Raw genomic sequence first — 26,396 nt, forward strand, 5'->3', positions numbered from 1 at the left:
CACACATACACATACCACATATAACATACATACATCCATGCATACATCAAAAAAGATTTGATTTATCAAATTTTTGTGAATTGCCACCTCCTAGATACGAATCATCATGGTGCAATCTGCGTCTCTCATATCGCGAAAACGCGACCTAATCTACTTCATTTTTTTCGCCATCCACCTCCCTATCATTTTCCGTAAATCTCTCCCTCCTTAACAGGCTTCTCCACACTGATATCGGTACATTGGAACAATACTAACGCACCAATCCAGTCATCGACGCAGTCCCCCTTCTCCCCTCCATCCTCCAGACTAACCTTTCCCACCACATCCGTTCCTACTACATAACAACCTACCATGACAAATTCTTCTCGGAGCCCGCTCCGGCGTGGTTCTCCACCTTTATTGCAATGGAACTTGTCTATCACGCACCGTTGAGTCTATGGGCTCTTGGCGCGTTGCTCAGAGGTAAAATAGCCTAATTTTTTTTCTTGTTTTTTCTTTTTCTTTTTTTTTTTTTTTAACCGTCGGGGATGATGGTGATAGTGGAGTGTAATCATCTCTCGTAAACATCGGAAGCTAACAGAAAGGATACCGACAGATGACCCCCTAGTCCCAATGCATTTGTTGGTGTTTGGAGTTCAATCATTCGTGACCTCGAGTGCTTGCTTGGCAGAGGTCTGGGGCTGGGACGATCGCACGGTCGCCCAGAAGCAGGATTTGACTATGTTGTATGCGCCTTATGTGATGCTTGGTAAGTTTACGTTTATTTTACCTTTTTTTTTTTTTTTGTTTTAGTCTCCTTTGTGGATGTTTCACGCTTGTGGTTTTATGTTTTCTTTATCATCTCCTTTTGTTTCTTTTTATATGGATGGTGGTTTCGGCAGGGCGATCGGTGGCGGCTAACTTGATCCAGGGGCGTTTATGGCGTTGGACATGCTCTTTAGGTTGCGGGGGAAGCTACTGAGTAAGTCTAAGAGCGAGTAACTTGTATGTGGGTTGGGCCCCTGGGATAAACCGGGTAGAGTTGAATATAGGTCTGGGTTGGGAATAATACTACCTAGTAGTACTTCTGAAAGTACTGCAATTTCACTATCACGGATGGAGTCAATGGCAAATTTAGATCGCAATGCGAGGCTGGAATCTTGCGTTCCACCTGCAGTGGAATTACTTAATTTAGGGCTACGTGACTGATCTAAAAAGTAAGAAAAGTAATAAACGAAGAGGCTCCACTTCAATACATGAGACTCCATTTACGAGGCACAGCATAGAACGCATTCACCGCAAATGCAGATAATGTTTGTATTCATAATCGGGGTGACTAGACCGCTACGCTGACTCGACCAGCAGCGCCACAAGGGGCACAGGCCAGGGAGGCCAAGGATGGAGCTGATAATGCGGTAAGCTGCAGCCGATATAACTGAAATGCAGATGGGGGGGGGGGGGGGGGTGTCTCTCTACCAATGACACGCCCCGCCAGTCCCTCAGAGTCCTCTCTCATCCACACAACGACGCGAGTCGATTACAGGATTTTTGGGATATCTGGGCAACAATCGCTGTCTCCACCGCTGAATGACGGCGTGATGCAGCGGTAAGGTACCGGAAACACGTCAAGATTTCGTAATCTATAGCATCTGGAACTCACATGTCATATCAGGAAGCCAATGGCCCCGTCGAGGTCCCCATTAGCTGCATCTAGCGCCCGCATAGCCTCCTCCCGAGTGAAACCGAGCTCGGTGATCTTCGCGATGGAGTCTTGTGGCCACCGGGATGATTGTGCCGGAGCTGGACGAGACGGAGGTGCCGTGGATGAGCTGGCACCACCGGATCCTTGTGCCTGATGAGTAACTGCACCCGTCCGAGCGCCGACTTCGGCACCGTCAGCTCCTTTGACCAAAGGTTCATCCTCGAATTCATCTTGCAGATGCTTAGGAATATCTGCCTCTCCCAAAAATGGCACGGCTTGGTCTTGAATGACCAGTGCTCCCCTCCTGAGGTCGATGCAGGCCTGATGCCGCCTCAACATATCCAGACCCAGGAGGAGATCGATGTGCTTGCCTTCCATCACAGTAAAGGAGCATGGCAAGAACATACTTCCGATCTTGATCTGAGCCGAATGGACGCGCCCCAGGATATTCGCGGTGCCCACTCCTTTAGCAATTCCCCCGTATCGCTGGTCCACCAGACGCATGATGTTGCACGCGGTTGCACACTCGGGGGACATGATAGTGACCTGGGCGCCAGAATCGACGAATGCATTGAGTTTGTGGCCGTTGACTTCGACTGGTATGTACAACATGGTCACGCGACCGAACGCTATGACAGTTAGCAAAGCCATTCTGTCATAGGAAGAAAATGGCTGAACACACATTCCGGATGATGCTCCATGGCATTATGGAGGTTCTCTGTCACCGCATTCTGGCGAATGATCTCTTCAATCTGTCGCTGGTTTTCCGGGTTGAACGGGTCTGCGTTCAACATTGCAATACGGGCCTCCTTCTCAGCCTCTAACTGAGCCTCCCGCCGCTGTTGGTTGAGGAATACGTCGCGGAACCGCTGAGCATCACTGGCTGCATCTGCCAATTCCGGGTTTTGCCGTCGGACAGCTTCGCGCACTCGAGGGTCGCCTAGAATGTGTAACCGGATGGTCTCAGGATCTGGGTTCATTGCCTGACGCCGTTGGAGGTTTTGTTGTGCAGCAGCAGCGCTAGGGCCGCCAGCAGTGCGGGCGGGCGCCTGAGGACTCCGCAGCGTAACATGGACCCCCAACATATCTCCTTCCCCGATTCCAACCTGATCAAGGGTACGTGCATCATCTCCGAGCAACTGATTATTGTAGACGATTCGTTGGGCGCTCGGGGGAACAGCGGTTTCGCTCTCGACAATAGCTTTGAGAAGTTCAACGGTCATGTCCCCACCCACCTCAAGCGATATGATATCAGCATCGGCTTGGTCCGGTCGGATAACACTGACAGTGATACGCCTATATTCATTATTACTTTGGGTTAGATATTATGGTTGATGATCCCCAGGAGGCCCTTTTCGGTTTTCATTTATTTGGTTCTTCTTTTGTTACACTTACATGGTGTCTGAGCTGTAGTGCGGGGAAGCTATCCAAAGCTCCAACGGGATAAACGGGACCCAAGATGCACCGTTTCAAAATCGAAGTCACTAGACGTGTGATGTATTTTGCAAATGATGACGCCGAATTGAGAATAGTAGGTTGAAGATGACGATTTGTCGATTGGGAAAAATCCACAATGGTTATAAAAGTACAAGTCGGCAAGAATAGGATGTCACGAGCTTTGGGAAAGATACGGAGGGGGAAAGGAGGGGGGAAGGAGGAATTAAGGAGGACTAGGAGGACAAGTGTAATAAGGACAGGGATATTTTGGAGAAGATGAGGAGCCGACTAGCAAAAACAAAATAGTCAGATTTCCGGTGAGAGAGGAAAAGGTTAGAATACTAATAGTAGTTGGTCGTCATGAATCAATCGTTAGTTCTTTCTGGTTCCTGAGGACCTCAACCGCGGTCGGCGAATAAATGAGGACTTCTCCCAGATTAGGTAACCATGCCATGCGTCACCATTCTCTCAATCCATGAGTGTCCATCATCTTCTCCCTCTCTTTCTTCTTACTTACAAATTTTTGTCTGGATCTTGATAGAAGCTAGGACCGAAGAAGAAAAGGACAGGGAGAGAGAAAAAAGTATAATAAGACAATTCTGTGTTTTTATTATATTTCTTTTTATTTTGTCCTGTTCAGGTCGCGATATGAAAACTTAAAAATCGGGTGTTCATGTGTGCATGGTGCAGGGTTATTTATATATACTCCGTATATACTTCCTGTATTGGTACTAATTTCCCATATCGCAAAGAGCCTCTCAATTCCCTTCTTTCTAATTTAAAAATATTAGTCTCGGAACCTACATTACTCCGTTTATGGCTAAGCCTGGTCTTTCGCCTCTCTGAACAGTTGGCCTCTTACAATTTTCTGTTTTGCACATATTCCGATCTAGAATTGAAGAGGGCATTCTTCAAGTATGGAGGTGTACAGTACCATACATATAGATTCCATCGGCCTTCTGTGACAGCGGAACATCACGAAGACTTGCAGCAAGTGGAGGAGGACCCTAGGAGCAACGGACTAACTCCGGCATGGTGGTGGTCCAGTTATTGGAAAAGACGTTCTACCGGATTGAGCTAGTTACATATAGGGCCAAACTTCTCCAAAACACACCACCCTCTTAACATGCTAACCTGATCCCCCACTTCCTAGACCGTTAGCGAAGATCTTATCCCTTACCATTTGCTTATCTTATATTTTTATCATCAATATTATTTAAATCGTCCCTCTTCTTAATCTCCCCACTTTTCGTCTCTCGAGTCATAGCAATCACATCATCAGGAAACTTTGCGTGCGGCATATGGCCTCATGCGTCCTCTATCACTAAGGCGCAGTCCTAGTAGTGTTGACGCTAAATGGACACTCCACCTGCAACAGGCAAGTAGCTGCAAAGGGAACGTATTCCCAGCCATTGTGATGGTCTCATTAGACTCATCTTCGAGTTTTTAATGGGGCAATCATAACGGATTATTGAGCCTGCGATGCGACGAGTGGCGTGCCGCGCGGAATAGCTGGGTTGGATTGGCCTTTAAACTGCTAGCGTGCATAGAACTAACGTATGAGGACATTACCTACTTACTCTCTCTGGAACTGACTGCGTACAGGGCGGGTCACATGCAGCCGCACATATCATGCTACTCAGCACATCATAGGTGGACGATCAAGGAAAACTTATCCTCGTGCAGGGAGTGATTATGAAACGTCAGAATTTTTTTTGGGGGGGTACCTTTGCCAGTCTAGAACGGCTGAATCTGACCCACGCAATCACTGCTATTATCGAGCTCGATTCCAAACACAACTCCAGGCGGATTTGGCAGATGATTCTGTTGCGAACGGCACCACACGGTGGCATGGGTCAAAGGCAGGCGACTCATTTTTCCACTCCTGTTGTCTGGAATACCACATGACCGGCACATGTCCCCCATCTTAGCAACCTGGCAGTGGACATGATGACGTTCTTAGGAGGATATCGTATGTGCGATGGATCGGAATTCGGGAATTTGATTTCGAAGCTGGACTTTTTCGCTTGACACACTCATATAACTTCCGACGATACGGGTTGTGCCTGCAATATGAAGAGCGACTAGAAAACCTTGGACCTCTGATTATGTTCCACGCTGAGTTGAAGGCTGAAACGATGGACGAAGTAACTGCTGGTTAAATTGATGATTGGTCTTCTATTACTTCGGCGCCGATATTTTGTCCAAGCCCTGTTTAACGGAAGCATACGGTGTCGCGTTTTAACCCTTCATGTCTAGGTATCGTCACTTATATCCTCGACTGAGTACAGGCTCAGCATTTTGATCTTGGCTCGAAAGCAGGATATCCGCTGGGTTTGCAAGAGAAAATGCCTTTTCCCTCCTTCCGTGGCGTGCTTCTAATATTTGGGTACTGCCTCGCCTTGCTGTACAATCGCTGGATTATCCTAGGTACCACCAGCCGCAAAAATTGTGACTATATGCGTTTCTAACAGCTTGTGAGAGATTGGCGCATGCTTTCGTGCTGTGACTACCGAAGACCGATGTACAGTAAACAGGCTCTGGAGAACCAGCTGTCCAATGTGGCCCTATATGTTAGGGTCTGTGTTGCTCTAGTACAAGCATCTATGCGGATTCAAGCTGCACAGAAAACTTCACACAATATGAGTGGTTGAACTCTTCATGCCCGGAAAATATAATAGTCGATAATGGTTTGCACTGAGAGAAAGCTGGGAAGTATAAGAATGGGTAGTGATTGTAAGGGTAGGTACAAGAGATGTCGGCTGGGTCGCTTTCTAATAAAGTTTTAGAAAATTCAGCACAAGGAGGTATCCTAACAATGTCTGTCACCCTGCAACCCGATTGACACTACGGCAAGAACCGCACCGCTCCAGAAATTCACAATATTTAAACTAAAGAATATTTGCATTAAAGCAGAGGGCATCCTGTTAAATTTTGCATATTAGCTTTTGCAAGACTGAGGCATTCAAGCCCGTACTTGATATTTTACTTGACAAGGTACACAGCACCCAGTGACGCATCCTGCACACGTGGATAGATGGCCATAATACTTTTAAGGGACTTGTGTTGGTTCACAGTCGCTAAGTGCTTAACAAATCTTTGTGTGTTAGGTTCATCTGTACCACCCCGGTGGTGAACGAGGAATCGGACGGCGCTGTCAACAGGGAACATGCTGGCTTGGCTTACTGCCGACAGCTCTGAAGACAAGGCCCGCTTCAGCCTGGCCTTTGGCACAGTTGATGCCAATATCTAGCTTGAAGTGCGCAGCTGATACTTCAAAGCGAAGGTAGTCATCTGTAAGACCTCGACGAGATGGGAGTGAAGGCGGAGAAGCTAGATGCTGTTGTCAACCGCAGTTTAATATCTAATATAGTCTCCAGAGCCCTTTACATGAGTTCACTAGAAGTCTTGCGAGCTCCCCACCCTTTTCTATACAAGCAGCTTGCAGAACGCAGCATAGATGTGAGGAAGCTATCACGTTACCTCTAGGAACATGATTCATATCCATATTCTACCATCCTGTCCCATTGATCACCATGCGATAGAAATAGCGCCTGCATATGGCGATAGACGAATATCAGCCTGAGCCTTGTTGGCATTGAGAGAATATCGAAAGGTATGAGCCTACTAGCAACAAATTCCTCATTGCGTGATCGGTTTAGTGGTCCGTTCACGTGCACGCCATAAGTGTTTTGTGCAAGAAGGATCATCGCTGCAACCGTGTAAATCCTTCGTCTGAAATTACTTAGGTATTGTTCAATGGATTCCACGAGTCGCTCTGCATGACCACGCTCCATTGAGATACAGCCAGAAGACACCGAGGCTCGACTAAGTGGGAGAGGCGAGGATTTGAAGGCCAGACCATCTCACAGGTGGTCCCTCCTTGAATCATCTATTGCGCAAAGATAGACAGCTGTCAGTTCTTATCAACTGGATATGTACATATTTGCTTCGCCTATGATTGGCTTCGATTATATTCCCCAGGACTTTACCAGGTCCCACTTGCACAGCTGTTGTCAGGATGGGATATGATAGGGATATGATAGGGAGGTCGTAGCTGTTTGAGGTGCGTCGCTAGTGGTTCCATTGTCATCATGACGGTATCTCTTGAACATAAATTGTTCTCCTATCAGCGTATATCAATTGGCTATGGCATGCGATTAGCTACCGTAGTCGGCCTCTTGTACGACTTCAATTGTCTTATCCCTCAGGGGCTCATTTGGATTCATGCATTTCGGCTGTCAAACAAACTTCGCCCAGTTTCCGTCCACATTCTTCAGTATTGGTGTGTGTATTCTGTACCACAATGCCGGGCTGCACATTTTAACGTCGAACCATGATAGCGATGCCGATGCCGGTATTGATGGGGACCCATCATCCGAATTTTTCGCTATTGTACGACAGGCTATCGCTTAATTGGGGCATGCTAATAGCAAGAACACAAAGAATTGAAAAGTATAAACGTGCCAAGGTATTGGTGGGGTAATTTCCGGGTCAGTTCATCAACGAACGAGTGGCGTTTCCATCTCATCTCATTTGGCAATTAGGTAACTGAATATCTTCACCAGTGCCGTCCTCAATTCTGACTAAGGGCCTCCACACAAAGCCCCTTGGATGGTGCCCATGGTTCAAAGACCAGGTCTACCCTCGGGATGGGAAGAAGTGAGAGCAAAACATGACATTTATTAGGTTAACGGTGAGCTTTATGTATATTCTTTGTTGGTGGGTATCAGATTAGATTGATAAAGCAGGTCCCACTCAGGACCCAAAATGCGGGCTTGGCGGGCTTTCCCGGCCAATGGCTGAGAGCAAAATACGAGATCATTCCATGCTACGCCTTGGGAACGGGACATTCTTGGTGTCTTTTGAGGTAATTTTCCCTGTCCCAGCCGCTTTAGAACTCTAGATTCCTAGGCAATGTCTCGGTCATGCCGGGATCATTTCGAGACTATGACCCAAGAAAGAGCGCTTGCAGATGCCTTATCAGATATGATTCGCTCACCTTTCTCGTCATGATATATATATTTTTTTTTTTGTGGTCACGTTCAGACATGGTCCCTTTCTTTTTCTTTTTCTGTTCCCTTTTCATATTGCTGTCCCCTCCCCCTTTACCTCATAATATAGTCTTGACGACATTGTCCTCTTCCTTTGCTCTCATATACCGATAACGACGAGGGCAGTGCAAGATGTCCGCGGAAAAGAATCCACATATTCAAGATGCAGTCCAAACTCACGAACTTCAGGACGAGGCGGAGTTTAAAAGTCCAGGTGTCAAACGCATCGCAGCTATCTCGTCGCAACTGGGGCTTGTAGCTCGTGTCTTTCTGTTCTTTGGAATCTTTTTGGTAGCCTATGTATATGGCTTGGATGGACAGCTGCGAGTGACTTATCAGGTATGTTACCTGCTATGATACCCTTGTTTTTTTTTTTTTCTCCTTGATAAGGAACTAATGTCGACAGCCTTTGGCAACAAGTAGCTATGCTAAGCACAGTTTGCTTCCTACGATCACTGTTTTACGTAATGTTATTGCAGCTGCCGCACAGGTAAGGCATTGCATCCTTTTTGCTGTCCTTCACTGACACTTAGAGTGACAGCCAACAGCTGCAAAAATCGCCGATGTCTTCGGGAGAGTAGAGCTGATCTTCGTCTCGGCTTTCTTCTACACTATTGGTAGGAATTGCCTGTATATTGGATATTGAACACTGCTGACGCACTCAGGGACTATCGTGGAGGCTTGTGCCGACAACGTCGAGACTTTCTGCGCGGGCGCTGTTCTATACCAGGTATTTTATTCTCCTCGAGTGTTGTATACTATGAACTCTGACTGGAGCGTTGTCCTTAGGTCGGATATACGACGATGATTCTACTTGTCGAAGTTCTAGTAGCAGATACGACTTCCCTTCGATCCCGTCTGCTCTTTTCCTATATCCCTGCGACTCCTTTCCTTATAAATACCTGGGTTGGTGGCGACGTCGCCTCTGCCGTGTTGAAAGTCACCAGCTGGCACTGGGGCATTGCAATGTTTGCAATCATATTTCCTAGTAGGTAGATTTCTTGCAAAAGTGGGATCTTATCTGATTCATGCTAGTTTGTACCATCCCTCTCTTTGCGACGCTGTTTGTTGGACATCTCAAAGCCAAAAAGGCCAATGGCGAGACATATCAACATCCTATTCGGCTTCTAGGTGCAGGGAAATTTGCTAAAGAATTGTTCTGGTACCTGGATGTGGTGGGAATCCTGCTTTCGATTGCTTTCTTAGCTCTTATTCTTGTTCCATTCACGATCGCCGGTGCCGCGGCCGAGCAATGGAAGACTGCGAAGATTTTGGCACCGCTAATTATAGGTTTAATCTGTCTGCCCCTGTTTGTCATTTGGGAGCGTTCTTACGCCCGGTATCCCATGGTTCCCTTCAAAGTAAGCGGTTGTGGATTCTTTCTCGAGCAGTCACTAACAAGATGTAGCTGCTCAAGGACCGCGCGGTTTGGGGCGCTCTCGGCATAGCAACGATGCTCAACTTAGGTATGTCGATGTGAGTGTGGTGTCTAAATACTATGCTAATAACCCTGTAGCTTGGTCATTGCAGGGCACATACCTCTACACCGTGTTGCAAGTCGCGTTTGACCAAAGTATCCTCAGTGCATCACGTATCTCGTCTCTATACAGGTCCGCTATAGCCGCAATGCAATTTGTTCCCCCCCCAAAAAAGAAATCTTCTGACATCACTAGCTTTGCATCCGTTATAACAGGATGTATACTCGGCGCGATTATTATCAAGGTAAAACAACTGAAGCCTTTCATAGTTGCCGGAACCATTCTTTTCGCGGTGGCTTTCGGCATTCTCATACAGTTTCGCGGAGGAACAGGTAGCTCAAGTTACTCTGGTATTATCGGCGGAGAGATACTTTTGGGTATTGGTGAGTTGTTATACAATGACTAAGATGGTTAGCCCAAACTGATTTATGTTGTCAGCGGGTGGCATGTTCCCATACCCGGCCCAAGCAAGTATACAGGCTGCCACAAAACACGAGCGTGAGTACAAATCTCTATATTGAACGATCTAGTCTAAGATTTATAGATGTCGCTGTAATCACTGGTCTGTACCTGGCGTTGTACAACGTTGGAAGCGCTATAGGGGGCACAATTTCTGGCGCTATATGGAGACAGAGGATGGGTAAAGAGCTCACTAAGCACCTTGGTACTGCAAATGCCACTCTCACCGATTTGGCTTTTGGGCAGCCTTTTGATTTTATCGTTTCATATCCTGTCGGAACACCTGAGCGGGAAGCTGTCACCCTAGCATACAGAGAGGTCCAGCGTCTCCTTTGCATCACTGGCATATGTCTGACGGTGCCTCTGATCGTCTTTTCTCTTTGCATCCGCAACCCAAGGTTGACGAAAGATCAAAGCCTTCCCGATGCCGAACGGGAGGAGTAAGTGCCGCCCTTCAAGCTTGCTTATTTAGCAGTGTGAGACAATGCAAGACTGGCGTTCCTGTGCTAGAACCAACCTCAGCTCGGAAGCTTTACTCCTTTCCGCTAATATGTGCTGTGTGAATGGTTGAAAGGCCGGCGCATTCGAAATTGTCAACCTAATCGTGTTAATAGTTGTTAGTATTTGTATAATCTGGCTGATATTGATGAAATTCAGCGCGCCTTAGAGTCTTTAGTGAAAATCTAGACCTTTATATGAAAGCGAACCACCATACACGATATAGTTTAATAATCCACAGATAGTCCTGTGAAGTAGTTTAGTATTCAATGCATCTCACTTCGTCAGTAGACATACGGTCGCCTTATCTCAGACACAGGTCGCCTCGCTTTTGTTTCTGTTCTTAAACCATCTAAGCTGCTTGTTTGTGAAGAACAAGGCTGATGCGAAAGCGAAGTTCCATGCATCAGGTAATGTTTTCTGTTTGCTTCTGTTCTTGCCCGTGTCCAGCGAAAGTCAACTATTCCCTGCTACGCAGAAAAGTATTATGGGCCATTAAGAAGTTACACAGGGTCAATAGCTTATAAAATGATTGGGAGAGACCTTATTTCTCCCCGTCAAGAGTGGAGCTCAGGTCTTGTCTGATCACCCCTTCCAGGCCCACAAACTCGGCATCAGTCCTGAGCCAGGCCCTCAATATCTTTGCTAGAGTCTTTCGAGATAACCTAGGGTGTCCTGCCAATACAAAACTATTATTGAATAAGTTGCATTCAAGCGCCTCAAGCGCACATATCCTACAGGTGCCTGTCGTACTTAACTAGTAAATGACCTTTTTTGCCAACCTTTAATTCTCAGTTAGTTACTCCGAACACCCCGTGTGTAACATTATTGGAAACGTTACAACACGAACAACCTTACCACGTGGAGCGACAGGAAGGCTCTTCTGGAAATCCCAGAGAGGTTCCACCAATAGTCCGCAGCGCACATGAATAGTGCTATGAAGTACGTAGGTGGTATATATTCGGTATACCTTGCTTCGCCGGCTCGGCTGGGGGCTAACTTTCCGACCAAGAAAACATGATTAGTATAAAACCTCTTGGCTGGGGACTATCATGGCATGCCCATTGCCATGATGTTATATGGGAGTCCACTTTAACCCGCTCATTGTGATGATCAGAGCGGATAAGGAGCGTTGCTGGAAATCCGTCATTTTCTATGATCTGTGACCGAGTTGCTAACGGTTGCGTACGTAGCTGAAGGGACTATTTCCGCATTAGTCAAGCCCCTTCACCTGGTACCATTATAGAAGCATGCTTTGTGGGCGTGAAAGATTGTTTGCGAATAGTAAATACCCACGGTCAGGTGGTGTATGGGCTTGGAGGCATGAAGAAGTCGATGAGTTTCAGACTCCAGAGCTTGCTGGTGCATATGCTCAGTGTATGTGTTAAGGAAACCCCGAGTTGTGATCTTGATCTATGCAGTGAATATAGCCGATATTACCCGCTCGATATCCAATATTATCTTGTTGGCCTGTATACCGAGGAAGAATGTCGAAAACAAACAACCTACTTCGAATCGTAATGTCAAGAAATATCGCACGGGCCCTATGGAGTCATAGTTCTAGCATCTTCTGTAAAGTGGATACGACACGTGAGACCGAAGAGTAGTAGATGAAAAGGAAACAATTAAGCGAAGACCTCGAACAGTGCGCTCCCAGGGTTGAGGATATATCTCCTTGGGTTGCCGCTCTTTCTGCCATATAATGCTTGGTGATATCATGTGGAGCTCAGGGCTATGCTCAATAGACTAGCAGAAACCATCTTCTTTCGGACACGGTAACTGGCCGCTGCGGCACTGCGCCTTTAAGGTCCATTGATTTCGATACACATCAGGGTCTCCGCAAATATGATTGAAGGATAGACTTTCTACCAGAACTGAGGATTGCTACACAGTACTACCCGAAGTAGTTCTTCCGCCTGTTATGATTCAGCTAGCATTCCGTATACTGTTGCAGTCGTCCGAAGAAATGAGTTTCTTGGGCTGGTTGATACGCTTGAAGAATTAAGAAAGGGGCCATATTTCGATGACATTATCAGGGTGGTACGCCAGGACTTACCAGCTGAAGACCCGTGTATCATGAGTCTTTTTGCAGACTGACTTCCTGGCTCCATAATGGAATCCTACGTTCGGATATTCCGATGGGGTCGTATCAACACAATTGGCGAATACTTCCATGCTAGGCTATGGGCTGTATATTCCACTGTGAAGCTAACGCTGGAACTTGACGACTAAACAAAGTTCCAGACCCTGCAAAACATGACTCTTGTCCCTTGGTTCGGTCCGCGAGAAAATTGTATCTGTTGCATTAGGGACCCATTGCTGTGACGAGAAGGGTGTGACTTGCACCTCAACTTCCAAAAGGAGGAAACTAAATGAAGGGTTGCTGCCGATCGTTATGGGACGGCATACGTATTCCCTCCAATTATGTATGATGACGCGACAAAAGGGCTCCTCTAATTGCCAAAAGGGTTGTGATTTTCTTAGCCAGATATCTTCGAGATAGATGATCGTTGAGCGGGGGAGCAAGCTGGAGTATACCACAATTCACAGTATACACGACACGCAGAATGTAACCTGCGCATTATATTCGGTATGATAAAGACGTGCTATGAAATTAATACACGTTGGTTAAAGACATACCCTCGTTGGTTGTTGGTCTTACCCAGTCTACAGGAGCCCGTGTGGAGAATCCCCCGGGCCACTTTCCGACTTCTTGGCATGTCGGACGATTTGCTGCGCCACGATGCTAGCCCTAGTCTCCGGGGTTCTGTGCAGTCGGATCAGGTATAATTCGCAATGTGCAGCTTCAATGTGGGCCCTTCTAAATGAGAAGGGTCATTTACCGCTTATCCGACATCATAAGTCCGCAGTAAAGCTGCAAGATTTAACAGCTCCCCAACCCAGAGTTAATGCCAAGAGGTGCGGAGACGGCAAATGGTTTACTCCGTAATGCATGAATATTGGCATTGTTGGGCACTGAAACAGTTAATATAAGCTTGTGGTCAGTGTTCGTTCCAAGTCTCAGTGATCGGCACCCACTTGCCCTTTGCAAGCGACCTGCTAGAGATCAAGCCTTTGGGAAAACTTCGGAACATTCTTATCCAGCCGGAATATCTGCAATCTGTTTCAGCTTGGTCCCGAAAGAGTGCTTTCGACTTGGAGGAGAGTAGGAGGAAAATATTGAAACGTGCCAAGGGTATCTATATTCCGCCAATGACTCGAGCAGGGGAGAGTGCATACGGCAGCATAGCAGACACATTGAGGCTATAAAACCTCTGCATTCCCACGGCCATGAACCTTGGATTTAAGCAGACAAAAATCATCTTTTCTTTGACTTACCGTGCCCTTCTTTGAAACGCTCTGGGAGTGATCCTTTCTTTCGAAAAACCAACTTCTTCAATCATTCACAATGCTTCCTAAGGCTGTCCTCCTCTCTCTCCTCGCCTCCATGGCACTGGGTGCCAGCGAGTTCCCTATCCCCGAGTCTGCTGGCACTGAGACTTTCAGTGAGCCCAAGGAGATCGCCGCTGGAGAGGTCTTCGACGGTGGTTTGAAGACTTACGGCCGTGGCGTCGAGTGCACTGGCCAGGATGAGGGTGGCGACAGCGACGCTGTCTTCATCCTCCAGGAGGGTGCTACCCTCAAGAACGCCATCATTGGCACTGACCAGATTGAGGGTGTCCACTGCGAGGGTGCTTGCACCATCGAGAACGTCTGGTGGGAGAAGGTCTGCGAGGGTATATGCGCTAGTATTCTTTATTTATTCTCGGATGAAAACTGACTTTGTTGCAGACGCACTCTCCCTCAAGAAGGGTAACGGCCCTTACAAGGTCATCGGCGGTGGTGCCCAGGGTGCCGAGGACAAGGTGATCCAGCACAACGCCGGCGGTGAGGTCAGCATCGATGGCTTCGTCGTCTCCGACTTCGGCAAGCTCTTCCGCTCCTGCGGTAACTGCGATTCCCAATCTCAGCGCACTGTCACCATCTCCAATGTCAAGGCCTACAACGGCAAGGTCCTCGCCGGTGTCAACGAGAACTATGGTGATGTCGCCACCATTACGGACACTTGCGCCACTGAGGTCAAGGACATCTGCACGACCTACGAGGCCACCGAGGGCTCTGGTGAGCCCGAAGAGATTGGCTCTGGCCCCAGCGACTCTTGCGTCTACACTGACCCTCTTCCTTCCTGCTAAGCGCATTCTCAGTGTATCTGAGGGGACATTGGGACATCTTGGGCGCTTTTCTTGCTTGTACTATTTGTCTCCCTGCAAGGCAGTCAAAGCCAATCATACTTCGCTGTCTTCCTGTATCTAATAATATAAAGAATTTGACCCTTCTCTGATAGCACCCCCCCCCCCCCGGGGCTGTCCGAGCTGGATTGGGATCAACAGTTATTTCATCGTACAACTAGTAGATAGTGTGCACTGCGAACATGTTGCAGAGTAATCCCTCACATCATACAACTACTAACAACCCGTGGAAATCTTCATGCGCCCCATTAATATGATTTTGTTAATGGGGCGCTTTCACTATAGGGTGAATAAAAATATCATTGTAAATGATACTTTATAATGCCAAAGTCTATCAATAAATATGATAGGTAGATATATTGGTGATATTGCTCAGATTTAGTCTAAACGTTGTGTGGCGCCGGCTCTTTCTCCCCCACCCTTATATATTTATAGTCCCAATAGTATTAAATCATTTAAATCAAATGCACACTTAATTGATCTCCGGCAGTAAATTCTCCAAAACTTCGCCATCTTCGCTGAACTCAGGGAAGTCAACTTATATTCCGATCTATCGATTGGCGGACCTGCCAATTAAACAGAATATAAAAATAATAGAATACACTTATAGCCTAATACTAGAGTATAGAACTAAACCTTGAGAAATGGACCTCGACAAAAAATTAGAAAAGAAAAGGATGAAAGACAGCATAAGAATAGTCCAGACTGATGAGGGTTAGGTATAAAGCAGGTTCCAGTTAGTTTATTATTCCAATGTCTGATACTTATCTATCCAACTATGTCTAAGTCCGAAGATTAACCGTACGGCATACCGGTAATAACCATACGGGAACCGGTAACCCCACAAAAGATTCCCACCGAGCTTAACTCCGACCCAGACACGGTCCGTCAGCGAAACGCATAAGACCGTCGACTTACGCCTCCATAGTTCGTTCCCGAGCATCCACCACTCCCCAGGTCCTCAACAATGGCGCCCGCAAGCGAGATCCCCAAGCGCGATTCGGAACAGCTTATACCGATTCGGACACAAAAAAAGGAACCCGATGACTGGAAGGGTCTCACGGACTCAAAGGAACGGCGACGGCGCCAGAACAGGATCAACCAGAGAGCCTATCGTGCGTATACCCACTAAAATCCCACCCAACCTAAACCCTAAAGATCAACGGGTATACAAGAAAAGAAAACCAGATATTAACCAGAGAACTCAGGCCAACGTAAACGAGCCGAAAAGCTCGGGCTGACCATCAAACCCGAAGAAGCCGAGTTCAGCACAGCATCTTCATCTTCATCTTCATCGCAATCCCCACCCACAACCGCCCTAACCACTACCCGATCAAACTGTCCCACCCCCGAGCAAACCGCCGCTATCCTCGACCTCTTCAGCAAAACCGCCTACCAGAGCTACATCCTCGGCTCCCCAACCTCCGACCACCTCCTCACCCTCGCCAAAGTCAACGTCTTCCGCGCCTTCGGCTCCATCATGACCACCCTCGGTATGCCCAAACACCACGAATGGATGCACGACGACGCTATCTCCCCCTTCACCACCCTCCGCCCCGGCTTCACCATCCCCTCCACGATCCCCCCCAACCTCCGCCCGACCCAACTCCAACAATCCACCCCCCACCACCCCTGGCTCGACTTCTTCCCGCACCCGCGCATGCGCGATAATCTCATCCGCGCCGGCGACTTCGACGATGAACCGCTGTGCCTGGATATCATGGGGTTCTGGGATATGAGCACCGAGAGCTGCGGGTTGTTGGTGTGGGGGGATCCACAGGATCTGGCGAATTGGGAGGTGAGTGAGGAGTTTATTCGGAAGTGGCCGTGGGTGGTTGGGGGTTGTGGGGAGTTGTTGGTTTCTACGAATCGCTGGCGCGCGATGAGAGGGGAGAAGTTGATTTTTAGATATCTTTAGCCTTGTTTCTTTTTCTCCTTCTTTTTATTCTTTTTTATTTTTATAAAATGGGATGTACAGTGATCTAATTGGGGTAGGTGAGGGGGTTTGTTTTGGGGGTATGTATGTGTAGGTGTAAGTGTATGTGTGGAGTTGAAAGAGGAAGGATGAATAGTCTTACTACTAGTACTAGGTATGTATGTACTTACTATCTTGAAGAAAGAGAGAGAGATGGCATGATGAGATCATCAAGACCCTTATCACCGGCGCTAATGCACATTGCTTACGCGCTAGAGCCCACTTTATTTTCTTGATTGCTTGGGTCATCCAATCATAGGGGTTGGTGTGGACTTGGCCCGTTCTTTTCAATATGGTATTGTATCGTATTGAACGGTATGTCGTCTTTGATTCTAGGCTTGCCGGGAATCGATATAAGATACAATGCCGTGGCATGACCCGCGTCAACATCTCATCGCAATATCAAGGACAATGGAAATGAGCGGGATGAGTGTTTTGTCGTATAAGCATACTCCGGAGGATTTGCGGAGGGGGTTAAAGGAGAGTTTGCAGGCGTTGGGGACGGAGAAGATTGATATGTGGTATGTTCACTTTTCTTTCTCTTCTTCTTTGTGGTTAGTGGGGGGATTTGTTAATGGGTGTAGGTATCTACATGGACCGGATCGGACTACGCCGTTTGAAGGTGACTCTCCGGGAAGTCAACGAGCTTTATAAGGAAGGCTACTTTACTCGTCTCGGAATAAGTAACTACATGTCTTGGGAGGTGGCTCAGATTTGTGACATCTGAGAGAATAACTGATGGATAAAACCGACTGTATATCAGGGAATTTACTCGGCTATCCACCATGTCATTGAGCCTGAGCTATTTCCTTGTCTTCGGTACTGTAATATCGCCCTTTATTCGTTCCAGCCCTTGGCTGGGGGCGTTTTGACGTCGCGCTATCGGAGGGATATGTCTGATGAAGAGCACGAGCCGGGGTCGCGGTTTGATCCGAAGAGATGGCAGGGGAACTTACATCGGGGACGCTATTGGAATAAGTTTTTACTTTGATGCGCTGGATATTATTCGGCCTGTGGCGAAGAAGTATGGGTTGACTGAGGCGGAGTGTGCTTTCCGTTGGTTGTGTTATCATAGTGGGATGAAGAAGGAGAAGGGAGATGCCGTTATTGTTGGGGCTAGTAGTGCTGCGCAGTTAGAGCAGAACCTCACGGATATGGAGAAGGGACCGTTGCCGGAGGAAATGGTGGAGGCGCTGGATGTTGCTTGGTTACGGGTTAAGGGAGTGGTTCCGAAGTATTTCCATTAGTTTATTATGTATCTATATTTATGTTTAAGTTGAAACGAAGTAGGAATGATGGTAACCCTATTCGCTTGGGGTATTGTCTTGAAATTCTTGATGCTGACGCTTCAAATATGCAGCTTCCAAACGCTCGAAGAAGATGTGATGCTTAATGGTGTTGCAATTCTCCCATTAGAAATTCCTTAATTGATCAGCCTTTGTCCGCATTCTTCAGAGCATCGAAACTCTGCATTACTAAGGCATCATCAATTTCAGGCTTCGCAACCTTTCGCGCGATATATTGACCCTCCTGAAGTCGCGCTTGCACGATTTGCTTCCTCGTCTTTGACTTGATCACCGTGTGTAGGCTCTTGGTTATTCCGTGGGCAGGGTAGGCCACGAGACCAATTGCAGCTGTCCAAAGGTTAGCAAGATTCGCGAAAAAAACAGGGCTAGCCTACCTGATGGCACTTTAGTACCCATGCTAAGTGTTCCTTTGAGGAACCCCTTCGCCACTCCCATTGCACCCTCTTCCTTGGCTCCCTTGTGGGTCTGCGTGAATATATCGGTGAAGCCTTCTCGCATCCCTTGAGTGAAGTTCTTGCCACCAGCGATAGCACCGCTTTTCCAGTCGCGAACAGCATAGTCTTCCACCTCTTCACCATATAGACGTGGCACGGCCCGGAGGCCCTCCGTAGCAGCCAGCGGAATGTCGACAATCACTCCCTTGTAAACGTGCTTCATAAAGTTGCCAAATCCTGCCGCCCCGGCGCCTATAGCCGCTCCTGTGGCATCCCAGTCGACCTTGTTCTTGCCACTAGCAGTTGTGGTCTGCAAGTCGACCTTAGAAAGAGAATCCTCGGTATTGGTTGCTGCTGGAGTTGTATTGGATCGGCCCTTTAGCTCTTGGTACGGTTTCATAAACATATCCGATGTGGCTCTTAGCATATCTGTGCCATACCCTATCGTTGCTGAAGTCGTGCTCGTGATAGGATCATATCGGCGATTTGTTATGATTATAGGACGGATTTCGTGTCTGTCATGTTAGCTTGGATGATAAGATGATCTGGGACGAGTGGGACCATACGACTGTAGGTTCTTGGACTCAATGCGCAAGTGGTCCAGTAAAATCTGAGCGGCTAATTTGGAGAGTAAGATGGGTTTGGCGGACTTCTTGTATATCCACGACGCGGGCTGGTCGGGAATTACCTGGCATCGCATGCGGTCCAATGGAAGATTTCGATGGAAGGATTCCACAGCGGCTTTGACACCCGACTCGTATTGCATTTTCATAGAAATGTCTTTCGCAGCCTCCTTTGCTTGGGGTGTGAGACAGTATCGGATTGCCTCAGCGAGGTTTTCAGCCGTCAAAGACTGCTGTGGGATTGGCTCGGGACCAGCACCAGACGCCGCGATCATCTTACCCCAAAAGGGCTGATCTCCAAAGAAGGGGACAATGGCGGTGGGTTTCCCGAAGCGTAGGCCGCATGCTGTTGTCCCCGCACCACCGTGATGTACCACAGCAGATACGTGTTGGAAAAGCCATTCGTGAGGGCAGTCGCCGATATACAGGATGTCTTTTGATGAGGAACCCCCGAGCTTACTCCACCCTCGTGAGATAATCGCACGAACCCCGACCGCTCGGACTGCCTCCTCGAGAATCGAAGTGAGCCGCGGGGGATCATCAATGACGATGCTACCGAAGCCGATATACACTGGCGGTGGGCCGTCTCGGAGGAATGCATCTAGTTCAGACGAAGGGGTATATATCGGCAACTCACGAAAGAAGAAGCCGCAGACATCTAGAAACTTAGTAGGGCACAATCAAGAAGGGTTGGAGAGACGTACCGATATAAGACGGCCAATCCTTGGGCTTGGGTACCAAGGCTGGAGACCAGCAATATGTGAATGGCACTTTGAGTGTCTGCACAAGGCTCGGTCCTTCCGTGAGAGGAACGCGTTCGAGGTCAATAGTTTCTCTCCAGTCGTTAATCACATCGCCAAGCCTAAACACGGCAGATTAGATAGAGGTCTCCACTATGCGAATGCTTAAGCTCACCCTTGCCAGGTCATCCACTCCACGACTCCGTACGAAACGGCATTTGCGAAGCTCGCGTTATTCCCGGAGTATTTCAAATTGGCCAGCGGATGAGGATACTCGGATGTCGAACTCCAAGGCATCGTGAACATCAAGTGTAAAGGAACACCTAGGGCTTGCGCACAATGGACATGCGCAAAGCTAGGAGGGTTTGCAATGATAGCGTCGGCCACGAACGGGGCCCCTGTGCTAGGATCATCCTCGATACAAGACTTCCAGCATCCTCCCAGCATCTCTCGGACCATCAACCGTTTCCGTGTGATTTCGCCTGCCTTCAGACTCTTCATGTTTGGGATGAGACCTGGGTTCTTCACCATAAATGCCATGAGTTCGGCAGGATCGCCGCCTATCGGATAGAACTCCAAACCTGACTTTCGAACGAAGGAATCAAACACATCGTGTGTTGCTAATCGTACTCGATGGCCATGTTTTTGCAATTCGTTCCCCAATGCAATGAAAGGTTGAACATCACCTCGGCTCCCAACGACATGAATCACAATGTTGAGTTTGATATCGCATATTACTGGTCCCGAGTAGGTTGGCGGCGGGCTGATTAAATCGTCTTCACTGAGCCGGGGGATAAACTTGAGAGCAGTTCTTGCCGCGGGAGAGTCGAGGTCCACATCGATGCGACCGTCATCTACTCTGTCAGCGAATGGTAGTGATGTAATTGCTTGACAACTATACCTTGTACTGTGCTGGATCCTGATTCTGCGATCAGTGTATAAGGTGGAGGAGCGTCTACTACTTCCGCGAGGTCATCCGACTTCGACCGCTGGAGAGGTTTGGAAGCCATGGTGCAGGAACGTGGAGGTTTGATGAAGGGACATTATGATCCGGTTGAAGGGGGTGTTTATATAAAAGATTCTATCAGAGTTATGTGAAGGTGAGGCCTGTTTGATCGGCGGGGATGAACCTAGTCTCGGTCGTACTCGTGTTCGTTACTGCGATAGGCCTAAGGCGGTGGGGCCCGACAATCACATTTATTCCTCTAGTGGATCTCGGTCAAAAATAAGAATCGATTCTGGTCGGTCGATCATCCAAATTTTTTAAGGATAAGGCTGTGTTGTGATTTTGGGTATTGTTATAATTAGACACTGCAACTATTGGCCATAAGAGAGAGCCGGTAATCACTGGAGACAAGACATTGTGGACTTCTCTAAGTTTGCATTGCTTCTCTGTTTATCCAGCGTGGTAATTCATCTCCACTCCGTCTTGTTTGGAAATATGGTTACGGGCTAGTTAGCAACTAGTCATCAACTAGTGGAATGCAGGCTTTGCATCGTCCATTGTTCACCATACTAGGTAATGTTCTAGAAGGTTTTATTTTAATTTCCAGCCAGATTATACGATCACCCCTACGTGAATGACAGGAGGTAGGAGATACGACCCAAAAGAAAAAAAAAGGGTGGTAAAAAGTAAAGGACCTTTCCATTAGTTCTGGGGAGAACTACCTATTGTTGAGCCATACGCCAAAAGTCAGGATCAGTTAACTACCACTGGGAAAGATGATTAGCCGAAGGTCATTAGCAAGCTATCCTTGCTTAGGCAACAGCAAGTCAGGCTTGCTCTGACCTTTTGCTGTCTTAGTGGGTCGCCCGGGAGCTCATATTACCATGATCTGACAACACTTGATTCGCCAAGGCGCTTCACATCAAGGAAGCGTCGTATTCGGTTAAGGCTGCACTGTGACAGAAACTAAACTATACCCAGTGATATCAGACTTTAAGGTAACACCGTCTCCACGGGGACGCCCTTCGCTCTTCCACATGGACTCAACTACGTCAACACCGCCAGTGTGTGCGAAGACTTGGTACCAGGCAGAGCCGGAATAACATTGTCAAATCCAGGATATCACTAAGAGCTGCATTGTGGGCCGGTTTGGAGTCGGTACGGAATAATTGTACGCATGGTAGGGAGAAGGAGCGTTGGTAGCAGATTGTGGCTTGACACTAGTCGTCTTAAAGAATGATAAGTGGCCCTGCAGTTTCACAAGGACCGTGTAAGATAGCGCATCTTTAAGCAGGACGTAACACGAACGCGAGTCCAGTTGCCCATAAGAGACATGAGATCGGTTTGGCCATTAGAGATGATGTCTGACCCAAGATCCTTAGAGTGTTCCTGTGGCAGAGGCACGTTCAGTAAATCGTATGCTGGAACGACCGATATACTGCCGTTGACAAGCCTTAAGGGAGACGATAATGAACCATTGTGATTGGTGAGACGCGTAATATTTGAGTCCACAGTTTTCTTTGGACATGGCTAAGTTAGCAGTTTGGCATGTGCACATTAACCCAGCTTTTATGAAAGAGAATACCCGACCCATACTACACTCAAGAGTCGTTAATCCAACCCTAAGCATTTGTAGAACTTGTATGGAAGACCTCCTTATGCTTTCCCAACGATGGTTCTAATTGCAAATAAGAGAAATATAACAATGCCAGCTACAGGGTCTCCAGCCTTCATTTAGCAGAAATCAATGTCTTTTGAACGTTGCAAAATTGAAAGCAAAGGTTTAAGCACCTCGAACATGATTCCAGTGACCCTGTCTCTGTAAGCGGTGACAAGAGGAAATAGCATGAGATAAAACGCTGAACTCACGAACTCGTGTAGCTTAGGGTCTGAACTCCACCTATTTCTAAATACCACATGAACAGGGGTCCGAGGAAAGACCATCCTGGCGAACATACTCATTTATTGGCCATTTATAGTGTTTGAACCACTTTGACGAATCCCACCTGCTCGAGACGTTGCGCGCTTTCTTCCCAAATTGTGAAGCTTTTGCCCCAGCGATTAGCTGCCTCTAGGAAGGTGTGGCTCCATGATTGGTAGAAATGATCTGGACCTAGACTGCCGTCATCCGAAACTGGCTGAACTGAGTGTAGCTAGAGTTGTAGTATCATCACCCCTCAAAGAGTCGCCTCCGTAGGTAGATTCACTGCCGACATCACGATCAACAGTACCATCATCTAGGAACTCTGACTGTGCTTCGAGAAAGACCAGAAGTACGAGATGTGTTGATCGAGGTCGCAGTACTACCATCACATTGATGGCAGCTTTCATGATCATCTGCGGCGCAGGCTATACAAAGGGAACGGGACAAATTAGTAGAGCTCATTGCAGCGATGCTAAACAGTAATGGGGTCTAAGCAAAAACTTGAAATATGTGAGTAAGCAAGGGACGAGAGGAACAGGTAACGATGGAGTACATATTAAAGGAAAGTCAAGCAACTACCAAGGATAAGGGGTCTCGTTAGGGTCATACAGGTCTGGAAGAACTCTGATATTAGTATGAGTCTCAACTGAAGTTAGGTGACTAGGTAAAGTGTTACAGTTGAGTAGTTAGTACTACTTCCATACTTCACTACAATCCTGGAATGGTCTAGCTCATTGAGTGTAGGGTTTATCGTAGGGTCACGGGTTGGACTAGCAGGAACCTTGAAGGAATTTAAGTCATATATTTTGCTTAAGCAGTTGCTGATCCCTGGAGGAGTGCTTTCAATTGACTAGCGGATGACCACTGAGGCCTGTCTGAACAGGATACTCAAACAGATATCATAATGCGGTAGGAAAGGAAAAGATTGACCGTATATTGAAACAATCTAATAGGCGGTACAGAAGGCTAACCGGTCATCTAAACTCGGCATATGCAAAGTCTGCCGGAACCAAGCAGCGTTGTCGTTCTCCGAAAGCGTATAGTCCAAGCATCATCCCCGTAAAAGGTGCACCAACTGGTGGCGACTGAGTCATTGTGCTGTTCTGAACTTCTCCTATCCAATGGGTCTGGGAATCAATACCGTTCACCTCTCTGAACCCGAACCTATACTGGTCACCGCATTCAATGAAGAACACCACATCCGATACTGCGCTGTCGAGTTCTCGATCAATGACCTCTCCTTCAGCCGGTCGGAATCGCACAATGCGCGCCCCTTCCTTCGTAGGGGAGAGCCGGATCCCAATACTGCTGTAGGTGAAGTAGTTCCACCAGACGACAGTTCCGGCTTCTGTATGGGGTGATTGAGGATTGAAAGATAATTGTGTCTCCCATGTGCAGTAATGGTGTGTTTGTTTCCGAAGAAATAGAGTCGGGCAGCTGGGGACGGAGAGATTATATGGTCCTCCGTGTAAACGGAGGTGGTTTGGTCGCTCTATGAGCGAGAAATCTGTTCTCATAGGGGTATCTAGAGGCACCAGTCTGAGCTTAGTATCATTAAGCACGCTTTTACAAACTTACTTTTGCGGTACCAGCCTAGCTGTAATTCCGGACGCGAGAAATCGTCTCTCCATGATACGGGATGTTGGTATTCATAAAGGCGTGGGCTTTCAGATTGGAGAGAGATCTTCTTGCCCTCATTGAAGGTCGGCCAGTCATCCTTCCATTCCACGGGTATCAGGAATGTTTCGCGTCCTATTGTCAGAGTAGCCATTGAGTCAGTTTTGCATCATATGCCAAAGAACGAACAAACTTACCAAAAACAGACTCCTCCCAGTAACCGTTTTTTTGCACCGGTCGAACACCCAGCAAAACAGCCCACCATCTTCCCTGTACATCCTCCACCAAGTCTGCATGCCCAGTATTTTGGACCTCGTCATTAATTCCATTTCTCCAAAGGGGGTTACTCGGTCCCACTTCCCACGGACCGAACGGGCCCTTCTCACTGCGACTCACCCATTCGCAATGACCGCTTTCTGTACCCCCTTCGGCAGTGAAAAGATAGTAGTATTTTCCGCGCTTAAATATATGTGATCCCTCCGAGACGCCAGACGTAGACTCTCGGATGAGCTTCGGTTCGGATGTGGAAGCACCGCTGGCAAGATCAATGGTAGCGATATGAATGGCAAAGTCTTTAAGGTTTGCGTTCGGCGTTCTATTTAGTTTGCGATAAGTTGACGATAGGTAAACTGTGCCATCATCGTCCCAAAACAGCTTGAGAAGTTCTTGTTAGAACAGACGTGCACGGGGAACATGGTGAGGGACGAGAAATACGTACATCCTGATCAAACCCGACCTGGTCGAAAAACACCGGGTCCGACCAGGAATCTGAATCCCAGATGTTCTCTGTCTTCACGTAGAACCCGCGCGGCCAAACCCGATCATCGTCCTGCGGCCGATAGCGTTCGAAGCTGGCAGCAATTATGTAGTAGACACCGTCATGGTATCGTAGGGTGGTCGCCCAGACTCCACCGCCAGGTTCGGGGGTCTGGATGTGGATCTGACTGCGTCTGGTCAATGCGTGGCCGATCAGGGTCCAGCGTATCAGATCAGTGCTATGATATATTGGAGCCCCAGGGAAGTATTCGAAAGAGGAGGTTACGAGGAAAAAGTCATTCTTCACGCGAATGATGGAAGGGTCCGGATTAAATCCGGGAATAATCGGATTGTTGTACATGATGACAGCGGTCCAATCTATATTGTTAACATTCCTACCAAGAATAGTATGAGAGATGTCTGCCCGCGGTAAGCTAGTATTTATGGTTGTGTCTTGCAGCACAGCATTATTTAACTCTGTGACGGGATTGGTGGATAAATATCGCCTGTGCTCTGAATTGCCAATGGAGGATATTCTCAAAACAATATCGTACGGAGTAAAGCGACCCAAGAATGGTTCTTAAAGGAGGTCTTGCAGGATCATTTTCTAACCCCACATGTTGGGGACATTTTCCAATAGGCCAGGGTCTGTAATAAAATTAATTAATTAGCCATATTCTTCCATTGACCCGTACGACACGCCCCCTCATACCTTATCTCCACTGGTCACTCCACTATTTACATACGCAATTATAGACGACCTCATCTGGTAAAATGTTGAGGTTCGTTCTGACGATCTTAGTAGTAAGTAGTAGTTCTCTCTGGGGTCCTTCCGTAACTTAAATTCTCTAACCAGATTTTCCAACAGCCTACAATTCCGTCGACGCCAACTAAAACGCCACTTGGTTCGAGCAGTGTCATGCATATAGTCAGTTCCCACATCATCAACCGCCGCGTTCCACCAAATTTCCAGAAGACTATTGTCTGAACATGCACGAGGCTTTTTCAACTTCCCCTTTGAGTAAAACAGAAATATGCCAGGTGTTGTCGCAAGGTTTCCTTCCTGTTTTGGTTATACACCTAGTGACCTTGAGATATCAGAACTGCAATCAAGGATACGAGCGTCCACGAGCAACCACGAGACCATAACGATGGGCATAAAGGTTCGAGCGATTCAAAAAAGGCCTTTGCCTGAGTGAGAAACTCCCGGATCATTT

General features: G+C 47.5%; 8 protein-coding genes across 8 annotated transcripts; 6 read left to right on the forward strand and 2 right to left on the reverse strand.

Moving 5' to 3' along the window:
- Positions 1-1,451, forward strand: BDV27DRAFT_120332 (EXPERA domain-containing protein). Its single transcript, XM_032065080.1, has 4 exons — positions 1-191; positions 268-462; positions 596-748; positions 911-1,451. Exons 1-4 carry the CDS (start codon positions 107-109, stop codon positions 979-981), a joined length of 504 nt encoding a protein of 167 aa, XP_031932754.1. The 5' UTR covers positions 1-106; the 3' UTR covers positions 982-1,451.
- Positions 1,452-2,954: 1,503 nt separating this feature from the next.
- BDV27DRAFT_120336 (uncharacterized protein) lies at positions 2,955-3,782 on the forward strand. Its single transcript, XM_032065081.1, has one exon. It carries the CDS (start codon positions 3,566-3,568, stop codon positions 3,776-3,778), a length of 213 nt encoding a protein of 70 aa, XP_031932755.1. The 5' UTR covers positions 2,955-3,565; the 3' UTR covers positions 3,779-3,782.
- A 4,425-nt stretch (positions 3,783-8,207) lies between these two features.
- sit1 (putative siderochrome-iron transporter Sit1) lies at positions 8,208-10,798 on the forward strand. The gene is made up of 11 exons (XM_032065082.1): positions 8,208-8,511; positions 8,579-8,662; positions 8,714-8,789; positions 8,838-8,902; positions 8,962-9,160; positions 9,208-9,533; positions 9,581-9,638; positions 9,689-9,782; positions 9,846-10,033; positions 10,089-10,148; positions 10,195-10,798. Exons 1-11 carry the CDS (start codon positions 8,305-8,307, stop codon positions 10,551-10,553), a joined length of 1,716 nt encoding a protein of 571 aa, XP_031932756.1. The 5' UTR covers positions 8,208-8,304; the 3' UTR covers positions 10,554-10,798.
- Positions 10,799-13,450: 2,652 nt separating this feature from the next.
- On the forward strand, positions 13,451-14,848 carry BDV27DRAFT_120353 (pectate lyase). The gene is made up of 2 exons (XM_032065083.1): positions 13,451-14,344; positions 14,400-14,848. The coding sequence occupies exons 1-2, from the start codon at positions 14,017-14,019 to the stop codon at positions 14,798-14,800; spliced, it is 729 nt and encodes a 242-aa protein (XP_031932757.1). The 5' UTR covers positions 13,451-14,016; the 3' UTR covers positions 14,801-14,848.
- Positions 14,849-15,793: 945 nt separating this feature from the next.
- Positions 15,794-16,983, forward strand: BDV27DRAFT_120354 (DUF3425 domain-containing protein). The gene is made up of 2 exons (XM_032065084.1): positions 15,794-15,972; positions 16,066-16,983. Exons 1-2 carry the CDS (start codon positions 15,825-15,827, stop codon positions 16,773-16,775), a joined length of 858 nt encoding a protein of 285 aa, XP_031932758.1. The 5' UTR covers positions 15,794-15,824; the 3' UTR covers positions 16,776-16,983.
- A 275-nt stretch (positions 16,984-17,258) lies between these two features.
- BDV27DRAFT_140978 (NADP-dependent oxidoreductase domain-containing protein) lies at positions 17,259-18,079 on the forward strand (the record flags this gene model as incomplete). Its single annotated transcript, XM_032069760.1, has 4 exons — positions 17,259-17,357; positions 17,455-17,535; positions 17,596-17,810; positions 17,908-18,079. The coding sequence occupies 4 exons, from the start codon at positions 17,259-17,261 to the stop codon at positions 18,077-18,079; spliced, it is 567 nt and encodes a 188-aa protein (XP_031932759.1).
- Positions 18,080-18,263: 184 nt separating this feature from the next.
- Positions 18,264-20,946, reverse strand: BDV27DRAFT_140979 (putative sterol glucosyltransferase; the record flags this gene model as incomplete). The annotated part of the gene is made up of 6 exons (XM_032069761.1): positions 18,264-18,466; positions 18,514-19,034; positions 19,140-19,854; positions 19,901-20,058; positions 20,112-20,790; positions 20,838-20,946. 6 exons carry the CDS (start codon positions 20,944-20,946, stop codon positions 18,264-18,266), a joined length of 2,385 nt encoding a protein of 794 aa, XP_031932760.1.
- A 2,696-nt stretch (positions 20,947-23,642) lies between these two features.
- Positions 23,643-25,659, reverse strand: BDV27DRAFT_114019 (glycoside hydrolase family 43 protein). Its single transcript, XM_032064595.1, has 4 exons — positions 25,142-25,659; positions 24,621-25,077; positions 24,385-24,558; positions 23,643-24,331 (listed from the first exon to the last, which is right to left on the reverse strand). The coding sequence occupies exons 1-4, from the start codon at positions 25,538-25,540 to the stop codon at positions 23,781-23,783; spliced, it is 1,581 nt and encodes a 526-aa protein (XP_031932761.1). The 5' UTR covers positions 25,541-25,659; the 3' UTR covers positions 23,643-23,780.
- Positions 25,660-26,396: the final 737 nt, after the last annotated feature.

The sequence above is a fragment of the Aspergillus caelatus genome, assembly GCF_009193585.1.
Source record: "Aspergillus caelatus strain CBS 763.97 unplaced genomic scaffold BDV27scaffold_9, whole genome shotgun sequence".
Lineage (NCBI taxonomy): Eukaryota > Fungi > Ascomycota > Eurotiomycetes > Eurotiales > Aspergillaceae > Aspergillus > Aspergillus caelatus.